Source organism: Pollicipes pollicipes, unplaced genomic scaffold, assembly GCF_011947565.3.
Source record: "Pollicipes pollicipes isolate AB1234 unplaced genomic scaffold, Ppol_2.1 Scaffold_2243;HRSCAF=2626_pilon_pilon_pilon, whole genome shotgun sequence".
NCBI classification, from domain to species: Eukaryota; Metazoa; Arthropoda; class Thecostraca; order Pollicipedomorpha; family Pollicipedidae; genus Pollicipes; species Pollicipes pollicipes.
In genome coordinates, this window is record NW_023596077.1 from 113,947 (window position 1) to 130,406 (window position 16,460).

At 55.1% G+C, this 16,460-nt stretch overlaps 2 protein-coding genes across 3 annotated transcripts in view; one reads left to right on the plus strand and one right to left on the minus strand.

Annotated features, from left to right (window-relative positions):
- Zasp52 (Z band alternatively spliced PDZ-motif protein 52) overlaps positions 1-7,067 on the plus strand; it is a 48,979-nt gene extending 41,912 nt beyond the window's left edge. Inside the window, exons 11-15 of the mRNA XM_037219851.1 lie at positions 413-599; positions 2,409-2,529; positions 3,175-3,290; positions 5,120-5,211; positions 6,382-7,067. Coding sequence (XP_037075746.1) covers positions 413-599; positions 2,409-2,529; positions 3,175-3,290; positions 5,120-5,203 — 508 coding nt within the window. The 3' untranslated portion in view covers positions 5,204-5,211; positions 6,382-7,067. The remainder of the gene's footprint in view (positions 1-412; positions 600-2,408; positions 2,530-3,174; positions 3,291-5,119; positions 5,212-6,381) is intronic.
- The window catches only part of LOC119096876 (5-phosphohydroxy-L-lysine phospho-lyase), a 49,893-nt gene continuing 40,308 nt past the window's right edge, over positions 6,876-16,460 (minus strand). For both annotated transcript variants that reach the window (XM_037219872.1, XM_037219864.1), the window contains exons 8-13: positions 14,252-14,385; positions 13,391-13,470; positions 12,070-12,214; positions 10,195-10,294; positions 9,584-9,751; positions 6,876-8,868 (exon numbers count right to left, since the gene is read on the minus strand). In XM_037219872.1, coding sequence (XP_037075767.1) covers positions 8,790-8,868; positions 9,584-9,751; positions 10,195-10,294; positions 12,070-12,214; positions 13,391-13,470; positions 14,252-14,385 — 706 coding nt within the window. In that variant the 3' untranslated portion in view covers positions 6,876-8,789. The remainder of the gene's footprint in view (positions 8,869-9,583; positions 9,752-10,194; positions 10,295-12,069; positions 12,215-13,390; positions 13,471-14,251; positions 14,386-16,460) is intronic.

The following is a 16,460-nucleotide window of genomic DNA, read 5'->3' on the forward strand; positions in this document are numbered from 1 at the left end:
GTTCTCCTGGGACCTATCCCATTCTGCTGTTTCTTAAAGTGAACTGTGAACCTGTGCCGGCCTGTGTTAGTATGCTGTGACACGGATCGACCTAGGGGGCTAGTAACAACCTGTTATGACTCGCACCGACCTCAGATTATCTGTGTGTGACCTGACCGCCAGCGAACTATTCATCACGGCGCTGGGCCAGTGCTTGGGCCTGGGCTGTTTCCCATCACCCCGGTTATGACCTGTAACATGTTATGTTGTCCTGACCCCTGATGACCCGTGTGTGACCGGGCGGTCAAGGGACCTTTCATCACGGCGCTGGGCCAGTGCCCGGGCCTGGGCTGTGTCTTGCGACCTCGGCGATGACCTGTGACATGTTATGATGTCCTGACCCCTGATGACCCGTGTGTGACCGGGCCGCCAGGGGACCTTTCATCACGGCGCTGGGCCAGTGCTGGTGCCCGGGCTGTTTCGTCTGCGCCACGCCGCAGTGTCGGCAGAGTCTGGAGAACATCGGCTTCGTCGAGGTGGAGGGTCAGACGCACTGCGAGAACTGCTGGGAGCGACATCTGGCACCGGTCTGCAACAAGTGCCAGCGGCGCATCAAGGAGGTGTGTGGGGGGGGGGGGGACCGGCAGGAGTGACCGGGACAGCGGACGGGCGCAACAGACGGAGTGGACAGGGGTAGCCGGAGGTAGTGGACGGGGCAACCGGGCATGGCGAACGACAGGAGATGCACAGAGGCAGCGGATGGCGCGAGGGACAAGACGGCTGGGTGTTAATGTTACGAAAGCAGATGGATGAACGGCTCACGCCAATACCAGGAAAGACCTGCATGGGGTCATGAGTCCGTTTGCTTTCGATAAAGCTGCAGTTTGATCAGATTTCCGTTGGGTTATGGATGTATGAGCTTATGGTGTGAACGCAAGAGCGCGTCCAGCGCACAGGATCGCACACAGCCGCGGTGCCCTCTGGAATCTGCATGACAGGTGGTGGAAGATATCGCTAGATTGAGGATGCGTCTATTACTTTTTATTGTATATCATTTGGACTAATCACTGCCGTTTTTCATCCGACACGCCTAGATTGGGCAGTATTCAAACATAGTTATTTCACAGGGTGTCCCGAAATTGATGCGCGGTTGGTGCTGTCTATCATTTTCCCTCTCCCGAACGCCGAGTGAGTAGAACTTCACCGCGATCAGCCCCAGCGCATCCCGCCGTGTCAGGCGATCACATGACCCTAGCGGCCGGCCTGACCGCGGTCGGTAGCGGGCGGGAGAGATCATTCCCTTCGAGATAGCCAACGCGTCGAGTCCGCATATCGCCAATGGTGACAGAGCACAAGCCATCGATCCGCCACCGCGCGTTGCGATAGTCAAGGACAGCATGACCCAAGTTCAGGTGGCCAGCGACTTGGCCGCCGACTACTACGTCAGGGAGGTGCTGGGGAAGACTGCAGCCCTGGAGGTGCAGCGGAGGAAGGAGACTGGCCGACCAACCAAGGTCAAACTCATGCCAGACGTGTCGAGGGCGATTTTTCACCAGGATGGCGCTCAAGCTCATCACGCTAGGAAAACCCAGGACTGTTGCCGCTTCAACTTCTCGGGCTTCTGAGAGAAGGATACGTGGCCAGGCAACAGCCGCGACATGTCGCCGATCGAGAACTCTGGGCGACCGTCAAGGAGGAGCTCAGCAGGATGTCGCTGGCCGTTTCAGAGAAGACCCTGTGTCATAAGGTGCAAGCGGCGCAGTGGAGGTTCAATGCAGAGACTCTCGACAACCTGATGTGCGGCATGCCGGAGCGCATGCGACAGCGTATGCGTACAACTGCGCGGTGACTATATTGGCAAATAAATCATGAACCGATGTCAATTATATTCTCTGTTAGTCAGGACGATACACCCGCGCATCAGCTTTGGGCCGCCCTGTACATTGCCGGCTTGGTTTCTCCAACGTAGGGATAAGTGGATCAGCCTGCGCCGGCATGATCTGTTTCACATGCGACACGTGGAGGTTGTCGTCAGTAGCGCCGCCCGTTATCTTCACGAGGCGGTGTCCGAGCAATCTGGCTGGCCTGGTCTGATCTGATCTGATCTGATCAAGACTGCGTCTGCACCCTGTAGGAATGCCTGCAGGCCGCCCGGTCGTCTGTCAGCTGGCTCTGTCTGCCGCTAAATTGTCACGTGACCAGCACCGAACTCTGTCCGCTAGATGTTGTCATCCGACTGGCTATATCTCTCTGAATGTCACAGGGTTTTCATCCGACAGCCGCCTGACCCTACACCTGTATCAGAGCCATCGTCCCATCGCCTATCATAAGGCTCTCATTTTAAGGTTCTCATCATCTCATAAGGCATCCCTGTCCAGTTTGCCGGCCACATAACTCCCACCTGACCACGCTGCACGACATGCCGGCAGGACTGCTTGAAGGCCATCGGCAAGGCCTATCACCCGGAGTGCTTCGCCTGCGCCTACTGCGGAGGTCTGTTCGGCAACTCAGCCTTCTTCCTCGAAGACGGACTGCCCTACTGCGAAAACGGTGAGACGCGAAAGCAGAGGGTATATGCCCAGGACACCAGCCTTGCATTGCGGGCGGGTATGAGGACAGACGTGACAGGACAGAATAGGACAGGTATGAGGACTTTAAATAAGTATGACAGGGCAGGACAGGACAGAACAGGGCAGATATTAGGACACAGAGGAGAGGTATGACGGGCCTGGACAGGTGTGATGACGAGCACGAGAGGCCAGAACAGGACAGGTATGAGGACGGTGGTAAGGTGGTATGAGGACAGGTAAGGCGGGTGTGTCAGGCCAAGACAGGCGTGAGGACAGGCATGACGGGGTAGAACGGGACAGATATGGCAGGACAGGACAGGTATGTTGACAGCCATGGCAGGACGGAAAGGGACAGGTATGTTGGACAGGTGCGACAGTACAGAAAACGGGTATGTGGGCAGATATGACAGTGGTATGGATATCCTGTCGGCTGCTGGATGGCAGAGCGCCTCTGCCATGTTGTCGTAGCCACTTCGCCCCGTCGTAGTGTCATCTTGCCTTGCCGAGGCATTGCTGTGGAGTCAGTGATCTTGTCCCGCTGCCCCGTCGCGGCGCTGTCATGGCGTCACACTCTCGTCCGCGACGCCATGTTGTGACGCTGCGACGCCATGTTGTGACGTCACAGACTGGAACGAGCTGTTCACCACCAAGTGCGTCGGCTGCGGCTTCCCGATCGAGGCCGGCGACCGCTGGGTGGAGGCCCTCAACAAGAACTTCCACTCTCAGTGCTTCAAGTGCGCGGTGAGCAGCTGTTGGAGCCGGACGGCCGGACCGACGGTCCCGCCCCTGCAGGGCACGCCGTTTGACCCAGACCTGACCGGCTGCGCGTGGAGGTGTGGCTAAGCGCTGGTTTGCTCCGTTTGCGGTGCTTCTCCTCTCCGGCGATGAGTTTCCACGATGTGGCCGTTTGGTCACACGTGTTAACTTGACAGTTGGAGAGCAGCGATAAAAGCGCCTTAACACCTTGACGAGGAAGGTATATCGTCAAGTATACATGTCACGTTTGGCTTTCATCTTAGACATAACCACCGGTTCCTTCTCCTTCGTGTGGCTTGCCTCTGTATTCAGGCGCAGTGTGGCGTTGTGTGTTGCGGGTGTATTACTTCGCTCATGCGTGTCCTTCCTGTAATTTCGGTTGCGTGGTAGCAGGAATTTGAAATCAGACATCAGCGTTTTGAAAAACAAGGTTACTGTTTTCATTCCTCGTTTGTCCCCATTATAACATTGTTCAATCACTCATTCTTGTAACAGGGGGTTAAAATTGATGCCATAACGTAAATTTATGTTGAATGAGTAACCGAGCATGAATTCTTGCAGCATAAGCTAAAATAATGCCTTACAGAGACGTTGTATTGCGCCCAAATTTCGGTTATGCTGATGTCTGTTTTGAAAACATGCCCGTAGCACTGCTCTGTCGATATGCCTTGTTTTCGTCCTGTACTCTCACTTCCGCTGCAGCTGCTGTGTTTCGTAACGGCCCGCCTACGGCACGAGCAGCGACGCCCCCCCCCCCCCTTCCCATCAAGCCTCCTGTTGGGTAAATTCTTATTCCTGGGGATGCATTCGATATCAAGCATCATTCAACTCTTGCAAACAACGCAGGGACAACAATTGGGATAGTTTTTTTCTACAAAGTTTTCGACTTAGTGCTGATATTATGCAATGTCTCTGATGGAACGCAGTCATCTGTCAAGGTTTGTGTTCCGTATATATATATATATATATATATATATATATATATATATATATATATATATATATAAATATATATATATATATATATATCATGCGTATCATGTGCCGCGTAACCACCGCGAAGCATTTGGAAATGCACAAAGTGTTGAACTGAATATTTCTTTGCTTTGATTCAATGTTTTAATTAACAACACGTTTGGAAAAATTCATCCAAATGGCCACAGGCCACATCAAATTCGTTATCACTTAATGTTTCGAACTTGGTGCAGATTCCCAGAGCTTGACTAAGGCGTTATGTCTCACGCATCGATCTGTGATAAACCTCTGGCGTGCCCCCCCCCCCCCCCCCCTATTGCCAAGTCAAACCCAAGCTACAAGACTATAACACCACATGAACCAATCCATATTTTTGGGAAGACTTTGAACACCGCCTCACTCTGGAGGGCCAATGCTGAGTTTCAGCCGCGGATGACAAGGGGCCAATGCTGAGTTTCAGCCGCGGATGACAAAGGGCCAATGCTGAGTTTCAGCCGCGGATGACAAACACCTTGCTATCCCCGCAGTTCCTGTCGCGGCCGACGGTTACGCTTTTCCTCGCATGCATCATTACACGGCAAGTGTGATGAAACTTTCGCAGATATGGTGGATCCGAGGCCCGAATTTCATAAGATTATGCCCTCCCCCCCCCCCTCTCTCCTCCCCTGGATGTTGGTGCCCTCAGATCCTACCTTAACCATACGCGCGCCGGCACTGCGTCAGCCGCGCCGCTGCTCGTGCCGCCTGAAGTTTAAGCGACGATCGCGCTGCTTATTCTTCTAACTTTGGCCGCCGTCTGTTTCTTCTGCTTCGTCTGCGGCTTTGGCCGCCGGCCGCAGGTGTGCCGCACTATCCTGGACGGCATGCAGTTCTACGCCAAGGCCGGCCGTGCCGTGTGTAAGGTGCACGCTGGCAAGTTCTAGCCGCCGAGGTCAGTGCCCCAGGCGGAGGTCAGGTCAGGGCACGAGACGCGTGCTCGGAGCACTTATTTGTTTAGGCGCAACCTGATTTTTTCGCGGTTAGTTGTTCGTTTGTCTGTCAGTGTTGGTGGTCAGATGCGATGTGTGGGCTCTGCTGGGGCAAAGAGTGGCAGCTGCAAGGATTGACGGAGGGTCAGTGACCTAGGGTCAGTGTAGGTGCTGGCGGCCTATCAAGGTACCACTCAGCATTTTTTCTCGTGCCTTTTGTGTCGATATTTCGGGGAGAGAACAGACAGTTATAGGCTATTGGCTGTTAATCCGTGTTAAGTCCTTTTTTCATAGATGTGTAAATATCACGTGTTGACACTGGTGCTCAAGCAATCGGCGTCTAAATCGGCCAGGCCGTACTTAAGTGCGATAGCAAGCTAACAGTTCGGTCAACAGTTCTTGTTAGATAGCGGTGAAGTATTCCTATGATGTGACAAGCATAGCTGACTCCACACTGTTTCAGTTAGTGTAGATTTTTCCCGCTTAGCCTGAATGCTTTAGCTAACATCGCAACCATGGGCGTTACGTACGAACAAGATCCATATCCCAGAAGCTGTGCAACGTGCTGCCTGAGCTTCATCCGTGGTATGTCTTTTTATAAATGTCCTGAGGGTTATGACTTTGGTGTAGAGAAAGCGAGGAATAAGTTGTATCATCCTCTGTAAGTGGGTTTGGGATGCCACATTCCTAACGCGGTAGGTGCTGGACACGTGCCCCTTTTGTCCGCGCCATTTAAAAGTGACACAGCTTCACCAGATACCCACTGTTAAAAGTGACACAGCTTCACCAGATACCCACTGTTTTTGTTTTGTTTGCACCTCACCATAACCTTTTGCAAAGAGTCAAGTGCGACAGCTCATCGAGCTGCTGAGCAGCATCCCACGTTCGGGACAGCTTGATCTCATATTTATCGAGGTACGCGTTTGTCTGGAGCTTTAGCAGCCCAGCTTCACTGTCGTTCGTTTCGAAAGGCTGAACCGCGGCTTTGGGCGCAGTGAAACGAGCGAGCACAATTCACTTGTCTTACTTCAGAATGCTATTGCTCAAGACGATTTTGAACGCCTTTGTTAGGCAATGACGTATTATGGACACCAGTGACGTCACTGTGATTTCATTTTTGATGCTGTCCCCAGATCTGCGGCAACAACTTGGAGGGCCAGAGCTTCTTCGCGAAGCAGGGACGGCCGTTCTGCAAACACCACGCGCGCATGTAGACCTCGAACGCGCCATGTTTGGTCAGAGACGTCAAACGGAGGAAATCTCCGGAACGGAGGCGCCCCAGGGCCTGCCTCTGGCCGGAATCTCCCGAGTGAAAGTGCCAGCGCGGCCGCGGCACGTGCGCCAGCTGGCGGTGTAGCGTTTTGTACCTCTAGTCTAGGCGATTGCGACACCGGATTGTTCTCCCTCCTGCCCGCTGTATGTCTGGCTGCTGTGTCACCAGAGGCTACTGCGCGGCGCATGGTAGCCTCTGCCGAGGTGTGGGCGCCGTGTTTGTGCTTGTTTGCGATGAGCTGCTCGGCGTTCCTTGTTTGGTTTGTCGGCACCACGAGCCGGGCTGAAGAATTTGATGCTAGTCAGTCAACCGCGCCCGCTCTAGTCCAGCGCATTGTTTTTCTGTCTTGTTTCGTTTTTTCCGTCTGTCTGTCTCTCTCCATAGCTGCGCGGTGGGCTGCAGTGGCGCCGCCACAGGCTGCTCGCTGCCCGCCTGCGCCTGTCCCGCGTGGACCAGGCCGAGGCGCAGGCGGCCGGTGACACCTGACGCGCCCTTCCTCGCCGAGGCTGAGAGGCCAGCGACCGCAATAAACACTAAACAGACCGCGGCCAGTGTCAACCAACGGACAGCACCGGCCGGACATGAGGTATTTATTACACTTTTTGTACACCGACGGCGCGGGCAATACAACAAAACGGCGAGCACTCGTTAGTGCACACGCGGTGTACACTCACGCGCTCAGTTGTCTGCCGGCGATTCTTTGTACACTGCCGACAGCGAACAGAAGTCACACATTCGAACCGGCCTCGAGCGATGGCAAGGCGGGGCGGGGTTAAAAACACGGAAGATAAAAGAATAGCAGGAATGTGGCCGATCACGTGGTAACCCAGTGAAGACCGGGTCCACAGACCGACCACAGCCTCCGGCGACGCTCGCAATTGGGCTGTGCCTGTCGGTTGATATCACTGTTTCCCTGATCGGATGCGCGCCACGGTCACCACTCAGACCGTTCAGAACGTGGCTCACCACCACGGGCCCCTCCGCCCACACGCCGCAACAGAGCTACAACACAGAACGGGCCGTGGTCTGAACAGCTCGACCACACTGTCGGCGCCGCGCAGGCCACGCTGAAACGAGTCAACAGTACTGACGCGCTTCAGTGTGTTGTTACTGCTGTTAGCTCGTGTCAACGAGCCAACAACATTGACTCGTTTCAGCGCGTTGAGACACGATAAAGACGTCGAACACCTACCCGGGCGTATGTCAAACACAGCAAACACAGAGGGTGGCTGTGCTTATTGGTGTAAACGATTTTCACCACGAACGCTCGTGCTTTTGACTGAAATGTCTGCTGTCAGCATGAGCTCGCGTCGAAAAAAAGATTTGGCTCGAGCGACACTTCGGAAGCCAATGCAGCTGGGCTAACCAGCCCACCTCCAGGCCAGCAGTCGAGTGGGGGGTTCTGCCAAGTCGATGCACCAGCTTTAAATATTCCACAAGTATTAAAGTTATGTACACACGGTGCAACGCAACAGTGAATGCCAGTGACGGAGTTCATACTCTCACATGAGCTGAACTTAATTTTTTACAGCGTTTGGTATGGCGTGCTGCTCACAAAGCCAGGGAGTGTGCCCCTACCGGTACACAAGTCGCACCTGTGAGGGCTTTGCGCGCCGCTCGGCGTCGGACAAACCAGCATAACAGCAGCACGCTACAGTCAGCCAGGCTGAGGCACCGAATACCACGCGTGACGCACGCATCATCGTCATCGCATGCTCATCCCCATCATCATCATCAAATATTAATCAGGACCCCGCACATGCCACACACTGGCACTCGGAACTGCGCATGCGGGTGCTAATTGTAGGCAAGATCACATTCTGTGCACGCTTGCTGGCGTCTTTCTCCTCGTGCACATCATCGCGCGGCGGGAATGAGGAGAAACGAAAGTACGGCGGGCCGGCCATAGATGGCGGGGTGGGCGGTTTGCTCTCGCGTGCGGGAACCAAAATCGGTGGAATCACTTCATCACCAGTTAATAATGGCAGCATGTACAGTGACATCGCAATCAGAGTCAGGATTCGCTGACTGCTCAAGGGATCCAGGTTACCAGAACCACGTAAAAATATAAGCAACCGTGTCATGGAGAGCTCGGCGAGCCTAGTCAACTGGACACGGTGACGATTATTTCCAACGCGAAGTGCCCCATACGCATACATAGTGGCTACGACGGTCCAGATGCTGAATTCCCACAGCAAAAGAAAGCGCTTTACTTGAGAATGGCGACACCATGACGTCGTTTGGCTCCGATCATGTTACGGGACAAATTCAGTCAACGTCTTCGTAAGCGGTGATGTCCAGCTCGGCAGCCCAGGTGGCTGGCTGAAGGGAGGACGCGCCGAGCGAGCTGCAAAGCAACGGGTCAAAAGTCGGAACACTCCATAGGTGACAACGGGTCACAGGTCGGTTAAGTCATAGATAACGACGAGGCACATGTCGTAAGGTCAAGACAGGTCGGGAAAGGTCATAAGTGGCGACAGGCCGCTGGTCAGGGCAGTTCATAGGTCAGGACAGGTAACCAGTCATGACATGTCATAAACCGACAGGCCACAGGCCGGGACATGTCAAAGGGGGCGACAGGCCACGGGATCAGGACGGGCAACAGGTGACGACAGGTCTCAGGTCACCTGTTAAGAACAGGTCAGAGGTGAGAGAGCAGAACGACGGGTCGCGCAGCTGCCAACGCAGTGTTTAAAACGGCTTATGGAAAACCACTGCCGTCGTGAGTTACAGGGTTCCAGTCAGATTAATTTGGGAGGGACTGGGCTGAATCCAGTTGTCAGAAGAACGTGCGAGGCCAGTATCGGAGTGTCGGGGCCCGCTTGCTTGAGCCCACTGGCACAGCCTGGGGACACGACCCAGAGCCGATCTCCACCCGGTGGATCCAGCGTCACCCACGAGTACAGCCCTGCGACCCCGTGAAGCCGCCGCCACAGTCCTGGGTCCGGGCTGGCTACACGATCGCGGTTCATCACCCGGCTGCAGCCATCATCGGCCAGCACGTGAAGGCGCCGCCGTCAAGGGCACAGTCTGATCACGTGGTCCGAGACGACCGGACCCACCTGAAGCCGATGTCGGTGCCGTGCGTGTGCAGCTGGGTTAGCACCCGATCCAGCGAGGTCACCAGCCTGCGGGCGTTCTCCTCGGAGAAGCACAGCGGTGGCGTCACGTACATGACGTTGCGGAACTCGCCCTCGGCGGCGGCCACGATCCGTTCGTCCTCCTTCAGCCTGAGGTCACAGCAAGGTTACAGGTCAGCATGCGGTCACCAAGGGTCACCGTCAGGCGTTGTGGCGGCATCCGAAGAAGTATTGACGCCTTACCAAAAGCCAGCATGCGGCTAATTAAATGTCACCATCTGGACAAACGGAGTTCTTCGGCCCAAGGTGAGGCCCCAAGGTCAACACCTAATTCCATGTCAGGAGTTCTAAGTACAATTTCCTCTGTTACCGAGAAGGAGACTGAAGATGATGCAAGGAATGTGATGACTAAGTGCTCGCATTTTGGGAGGGCACTAAAAGTGTCAGGCATCTACTTTTACTTTTCACCAGATTATTTACGACGCCGTGAATGTTCCCGACATAGAGCATCGTCGATCAGACTGGTATTCGACCGGCATCGACATGACGCGATGGACAACGGCCCCGACTCCAACGCCGACACGCTGACTGACCTGTAGATGACACACTGACACACCTCCCTGTCGGGCTTCTTCTCCGCCTGGCTGTTGACGAACTCCACTCCCATCTGCAGACCCTCTCCCCGCACGTCGCCTGTGCGATCGGGCGGAAGAGATCACTCCAGACCCGGCACAACACCCACTGGTCAGGGACACGTCTGGCGACGCACGCGGCGCCAAGAGTATGTTAAACTCACAACTGAAGCTGTCGAAGGGATCACTCCAGACCCGGCGCAACACCCACTGGTCAGGGACACGTCTGGCGACGCACGCGGCGCCAAGAGTATGTTAAACTCACAACTGAAGCTGTCGAAGGGATCACTCCAGACCCGGCGCAACACCCACCGGTCAGGGACACGTCTGGCGACGCACGCGGCGCCAAGAGTATGTTATGTTAAACCCCCAGTATGTTAAACCGACAACTGAAGTTGTCCAACCTTTTTTGGTTCCATTATGGAACTTCCGTTCCACTTCCACTTCCTAGATGGAGATTCACTCGGATAAACTGCTACCAATTGTTAATTCTAAAGGCCTGTTTGACATGACGATATGGATGCCATTTGCTCCCTCTCCTGCTTCTCCTCATGAGTATCACCCATGTTACGTGGATGTTCTGTCACATGACCATGAATATTTACGCCGCCATCAACGCAATGCCACCGCTATTGTGCACGTACACCGCACCACGGCCAGCAGTTCCCACCGATCATGGCCCCATCACTAAGCACTAACAGAAAAAAAAAACAATTACAACATAGCGTGGTACCGGCAATACCCGCAGACTTGGCGACACAGCGGTGAAAACCCGGAGATAGGGACGACACAGCGGTGAATACCCAGAGATAAAGCCGACACAGCGGTGAATACCCGGAAATATGGGCGACACAGCAGTGAATACCCAGAGATATGGACGACACAGCGGTGAAAACCCAGAGATATAGGCGACACGGCGGTGAAGACCCAGAGACATGGGCGACACGGCGGTGAAGACCCAGAGATATGGGCGACACGGTGGTGAAGACCCAGAGATATGGGCGACACAGCGGTGAAGACCCAGAGACATGGGCGACACGGCGGTGAAGACCCAGAGACATTGGCGACGCGGCGGTGAAGACCCACAGATATGGGCGACACGGCGGTGAAGACCCAGAGATATGGGCGACACGGTGGTGAAGACCCAGAGATATGGGCGACACAGCGGTGAATACCCAGAATATGGGCGACACGGCGGTGAAGACCCAGAGACATGGGCGATGCAGCGGCGGACTGCGACGCACATTGTACTGCGCACATTGCCGCGCTAAGGAACTGGGCAGGGTAATGGGCAACAACGGCGCGAAGGAACGGTGGGGGAGTGGGTCCATGGCACCCCCACTCTTCGAGAATGCTGATCATCAACCCTATGGTGGCGCTTGGAAAGAATGAAAGGAAAATTCGAATTGGTACCCACACTTCGTGAGACGCTCCTCTGCCGTGAGCGGGGCAAGCACTCATCTCAAATCACGTAACTCACCACACGATCGCACTCATCGCAAATCGCATTACTCTCCACATGATCGCACTCATCACAAATCGCATTACTCTCCACATGATCGCACTCATCACAAATCACACAACTCACCACATGACCGCACTCATCACATCACACTCATCATACAGTCACAGCTGGAGTAAGCTTCATCAGCTACCAACGAAGCTGCGGATTCGCCAGGCAGGACACGTGATTTGCACACCGTTCAGAAACGTATGCCCGAATTTACACAGTGGATGACTGGCCGGTGCGCAGGCGCTTAGTGACAGCAGGGTACCTTGGGCTTGCACGACCCGATTCTCTTTGTTTCCGTGATTGGCCCAAGGCCTGACTCTCACCAATGTGGCCGTGTTTGTTCTTGAGCAGCAGCAGCTCCTTCTTCAGCATCCGGCCAATCCGCTTGGCCTTGGCCATCAGGTCCTCGCGTTCCATTACCTGCAGAACCCTGCTTCCGATGGCGCACACCAGCGGCGTCGGACGGTACTGAAAGTTCACAAAATATTCACCAGATGTCGGGCACGGAAAGGTTCGCAAGACACTGAGAGTTGTTTGAACCTTTCAGCGTTTGAATCATTAGAAACATGAATTATATTCCACATACCAATCACCTGCACCTTCCTTCTGAATAAGATGGTTTAGCTCGTAAAAGAAGGCCAAACAAAAAAACCTATGCAGATTTCTTGGTCTACTTCAAGTGGACAGAGGGTCGATGAGACCAAGACAGCATGCAAATGATTCTGGGGATTAAGGTGCAAGCGATGTTGGTCAGACAGGCACTTTGGCATCTCTGCACGCGATAGGCAAATACGAGGGACTTGGCGTTGCCATTCCTCAGTAAACCGGTCTTGGATCGTTGTTGGCTGCCGATCTACGTCACTCCCCTCTCAAAAAAGATTCATGCAGACTTCGACCGTCATGAACCTCCCGGGAATGTTGATCAACATATCACGCAGTATCTATCCACCACTTGGCACCACGGCACATGGTCGCCGTGTTGTCCCGGCCACGCCGTGGCTCGTGCACGGCGAACGCCCTGCACCGCTGCAGCACACTTATCTGATTGTTTGTGCGGAAGCTTGGCTTCAGGTACCTTGGTGACGAAAAGCGCAAGCCCTTTTAAGCCGCCACGTGCAACGGAAGCGAGCCCGTATTCTAAGCCTCGACACCAGCAGCGCGGTTTGACGCTCCCGCTACCACCGCCGGCGTGGTGTGAGGCGCGCCCGGGATGCCAGTGGTGCCACGCCTCACATAGTAACCCAAACAAACCCGCATATGCGGCCACCCACGTGGCTGAGACGCATATCACGCGGCACTGAGAAAAAGGGGAAGGCTCGAACGGCTCTTGATGCACTGTCAGCCAACCAGCGCCGTGCACAAAGGCCCAGGCCGAGCTCCGTGGGAATGGACGTGTCAATGCCAGACTTGGTGAGGCAGGTGGCCGTCATGATCCACTACCACGGCAGTGCTTCACAGGGCCGTCAAGGTCAAGGTGGGGCCCACAAAGGCCGTCAGGGTCATGGTGGGGGTTTAAAGGGGCCACCAGGGTAATGGTGGGGTTTACCGGACCGTTCCGTCGTTTCTTCTGATTCACCGCGACGAAGTGTGGACCGGCGGAGTTGGTGGATTGTCAGGGGGGGGGGGGGGAGGGGGCATACTCACCCTCTCTGTGAGGTCGGGCTCCCGGACGGCGTTGAGAATGGTCTTGCGGGTGAGCGCGGCCGCCATCGGGTACCCGTTACCTGGCGGCCGGGAACACCAGCGTCAACGGCACCCTGACAACAGGGTAACACCGGGGTCACGTGTAACCTGTCACCTGACAGCAGCGGAGCACCGGCGTCCGTCACGGCAGCCGAGAATAGGCCTCAGCCATGTCACATGGCTTGCCCTGGAATCAAGGGCCTCCAGACAGCACTGGCCCTTGATTCTAGGGCACTCTGTCGCACTGCCACGGCACGCCAGGCGAGGCCAGGCCAAGTAGCGATGACTCATATCAGATGTGGGTTATGGTGGTCCAATTACCAGCTTATACCATCCAGTTTACTCACGGCCTGCTGGAATGCCAAGCAACAGCACGCCGAGGCCAGCGATAATATGGCGACTTATGAGGTTTCGCCATGGTCTCCATGCGGTGGACCATCTGTAACCTGCTTGGCAACTCTGGCATGAAGCGATAATGATTGCAAGCTTCATTAACGCATGCGCAAGCAGATGCATTACTTGTGTGGTCCAGTTTCTTTACCTGCACTTCTCGCTGCTGTTGGAAATACCCCCGGTATTTTGTTTACGCAAGTGATCGCACATAACGTCATATCTCAACGGCCCGACGGCCAGCAAGATCACCTTTTTTATCGTCGAAGTAAAAAGAGGCAGCCTGCGCGGCGCGACAAGCCTGTCCCTGACCAGCCAGCCGTTTTCAAGCCATCGACCGAAGTCGGGCGATGGTGCCAACTGAGGTCAGCGGCCCCGGTGGAGGGGGAGGGGGCGACCGCGAGCGGTGGCCGGCACCGGTCCGCGACCCACCAATGGGTTTGCCGCAGCAGATGAAGTCGGGAGTGCCCTGCTCGCGCTGGAAGCCCCAGAAGGTGGAGCCGTTCCGACCCAGTGCCGTGCACATCTCATCCACAATGGTGAGCGCGCCGATGCTGTGGATGTAGCTGTGGACAGAACGTGGAGAGGTAAGGGTGGGCAGGTGCGGGTGTGGTAGGTATAAGTGGGGTGCTTGCAGGGGCAATACAGAGGTGGACGGACACGGAGGGCGGTGTGGAGGTGGATAGGGGCGGAGGGCGGTGTATAGGTGCGGAGATTCGAAGGGTCGCGCAAAAGAGGACAGATAAGGATTTCGTAGAAAGACAGGTCCGGGACGAAAGCAGAGGTGAAGATATGTGAAGGGTAGCGAAGAAGTGGACAGACACAGAGTACAGAGCAAAGATGGACGACACAGAGCACGGTTTATAGGTAGACAGACACGGAGTACAGAGCAAAGGTGCCCATGTACGGGGCACGGTCTGAAGATAAACAGACACGGAGTACAGAGCAAAGGTGGCCATGAACAAAGCACGATTTAGAGATGGACAGACACGGGGTACAGAGCAAAGGTGGCCGTATACGGGGTACGGTTTAGAGGTGGACAGACACGAAGCGTTCCCAAAAGATATGATGATGTTTGGGGTTTTGTAAGTGCGTCGACCACCGAGGCCATTTGGCGCTCGAATGTACTACTTCCTGAGCGTTATGTTGCTAACAAAGGTGAGCATATGGCATGCAGACTGATAGGCTCACAATCGACAGCAATTGATGAGGTTCTATTTCAGGATGCTTTACAATCAGCCAATGACGTCAGTGGCCTAGGGCCACCGAAGAATGTCTGCCGCTCGGCAGACAGCCGTCGACAGCTGACCAAAACATGACTGACAGTCGGAACTTTAGAAATGAAGACTTGAGTGCGCTGGCTCGAGTACCTACTTCACGAGCAATACGGTTAACTAGCGACTAGACTTCGTTGAGTGTACCGAACCAAAAACCAATGGGAAAAACGGACACATGTGATAAGTTAACGCAATGCAAGCGTACAGATCAGAGCGCAGAAAGTCCTATCAGCACTAGAGCCGCCAAAATCTGCAAATCACCTATGCCATCAAATACCTCCTCCACCTGCATGACTTTCCCATCATCGTCACGAGGAAGTTCGAAATATTCGCGATTCAAAGCCAGCAGTTATCAGGAGTTACAAACCGTCCCGTACCTGCACATCACATGGGCCTGTTATTACCGGATGGTGGCGGCCACAGCCAGGAAGGAATACGACTACCGAATCGCAGCGTGACTCTACATGGATTCCCCGGCCACACCTTACTGAAATGTGACCCAAATGAAGCCCAGCCCGCGGAAACGGCACGTTTGGCGAGCACCATTAAAAACGGCCACGCCTGGTCGCCGGCGACCGAGTCATGGCGACCGAGCCACGGCGACCGAGCCACGGCTACCGAGTCATGGCGATCGAATCACGGTCATCGAATCACGGCCACCGAGTCACGGCCACCGAGTCATGGTGATCGAGTCCCGGCCATCGAGTCACAGTCATCGAGCCACGGCGACCGACTCACGGCGACTGAGTCAAGATGACCTAGTCATGGCGGCCGGGTCACGATGACCGGGTCACGGTGACCGAGCCAAAGTCACCGAGACACGGCGGCCGGGCTCGTCAGTGACCAGGCGCCCGACGCCTGAGGCGATCGATGGCAGCACGTTGCGTGGCGGCTCCCACGAGCTGGCAACAGACCGTCCAGCCGCGGTCGGCCGCCGCCCGACGCTCTGTTGCCTGGCAACGTGCCGCCGCCGCCGACGGCACATCCGGTTGCGACGCGGCGTCGCCAGGTTCGTCGCGCGAGGCGCGGCATTAGTGGCGCGGCACATTTCGCACATAACCCCGGGGGGGGGGGGGGAGAGCGATCGTTAGGGATACGCGGAGCATCAAGCGAAGCTGGCGTTTGAGATGTAAGTAGTCTTAGCGACATCAGATGGTTAAGTGACGTCAGATTGAAACAAATTGAGAATGATTTCAATACCCTAGCGACGCCCCATCGATGTAGATTTACACGTTGAAACTGCGACAGGAAACTGTTTTGGCTTGAGATATCAAGGCTAACGTTTCTTTCGTTTTTGTTTGTTTGGCATGCCATGGACAAAGTTGCAGCAGGCTGGCGTTCGAAAACAGGGCCTGGGGAGGAAA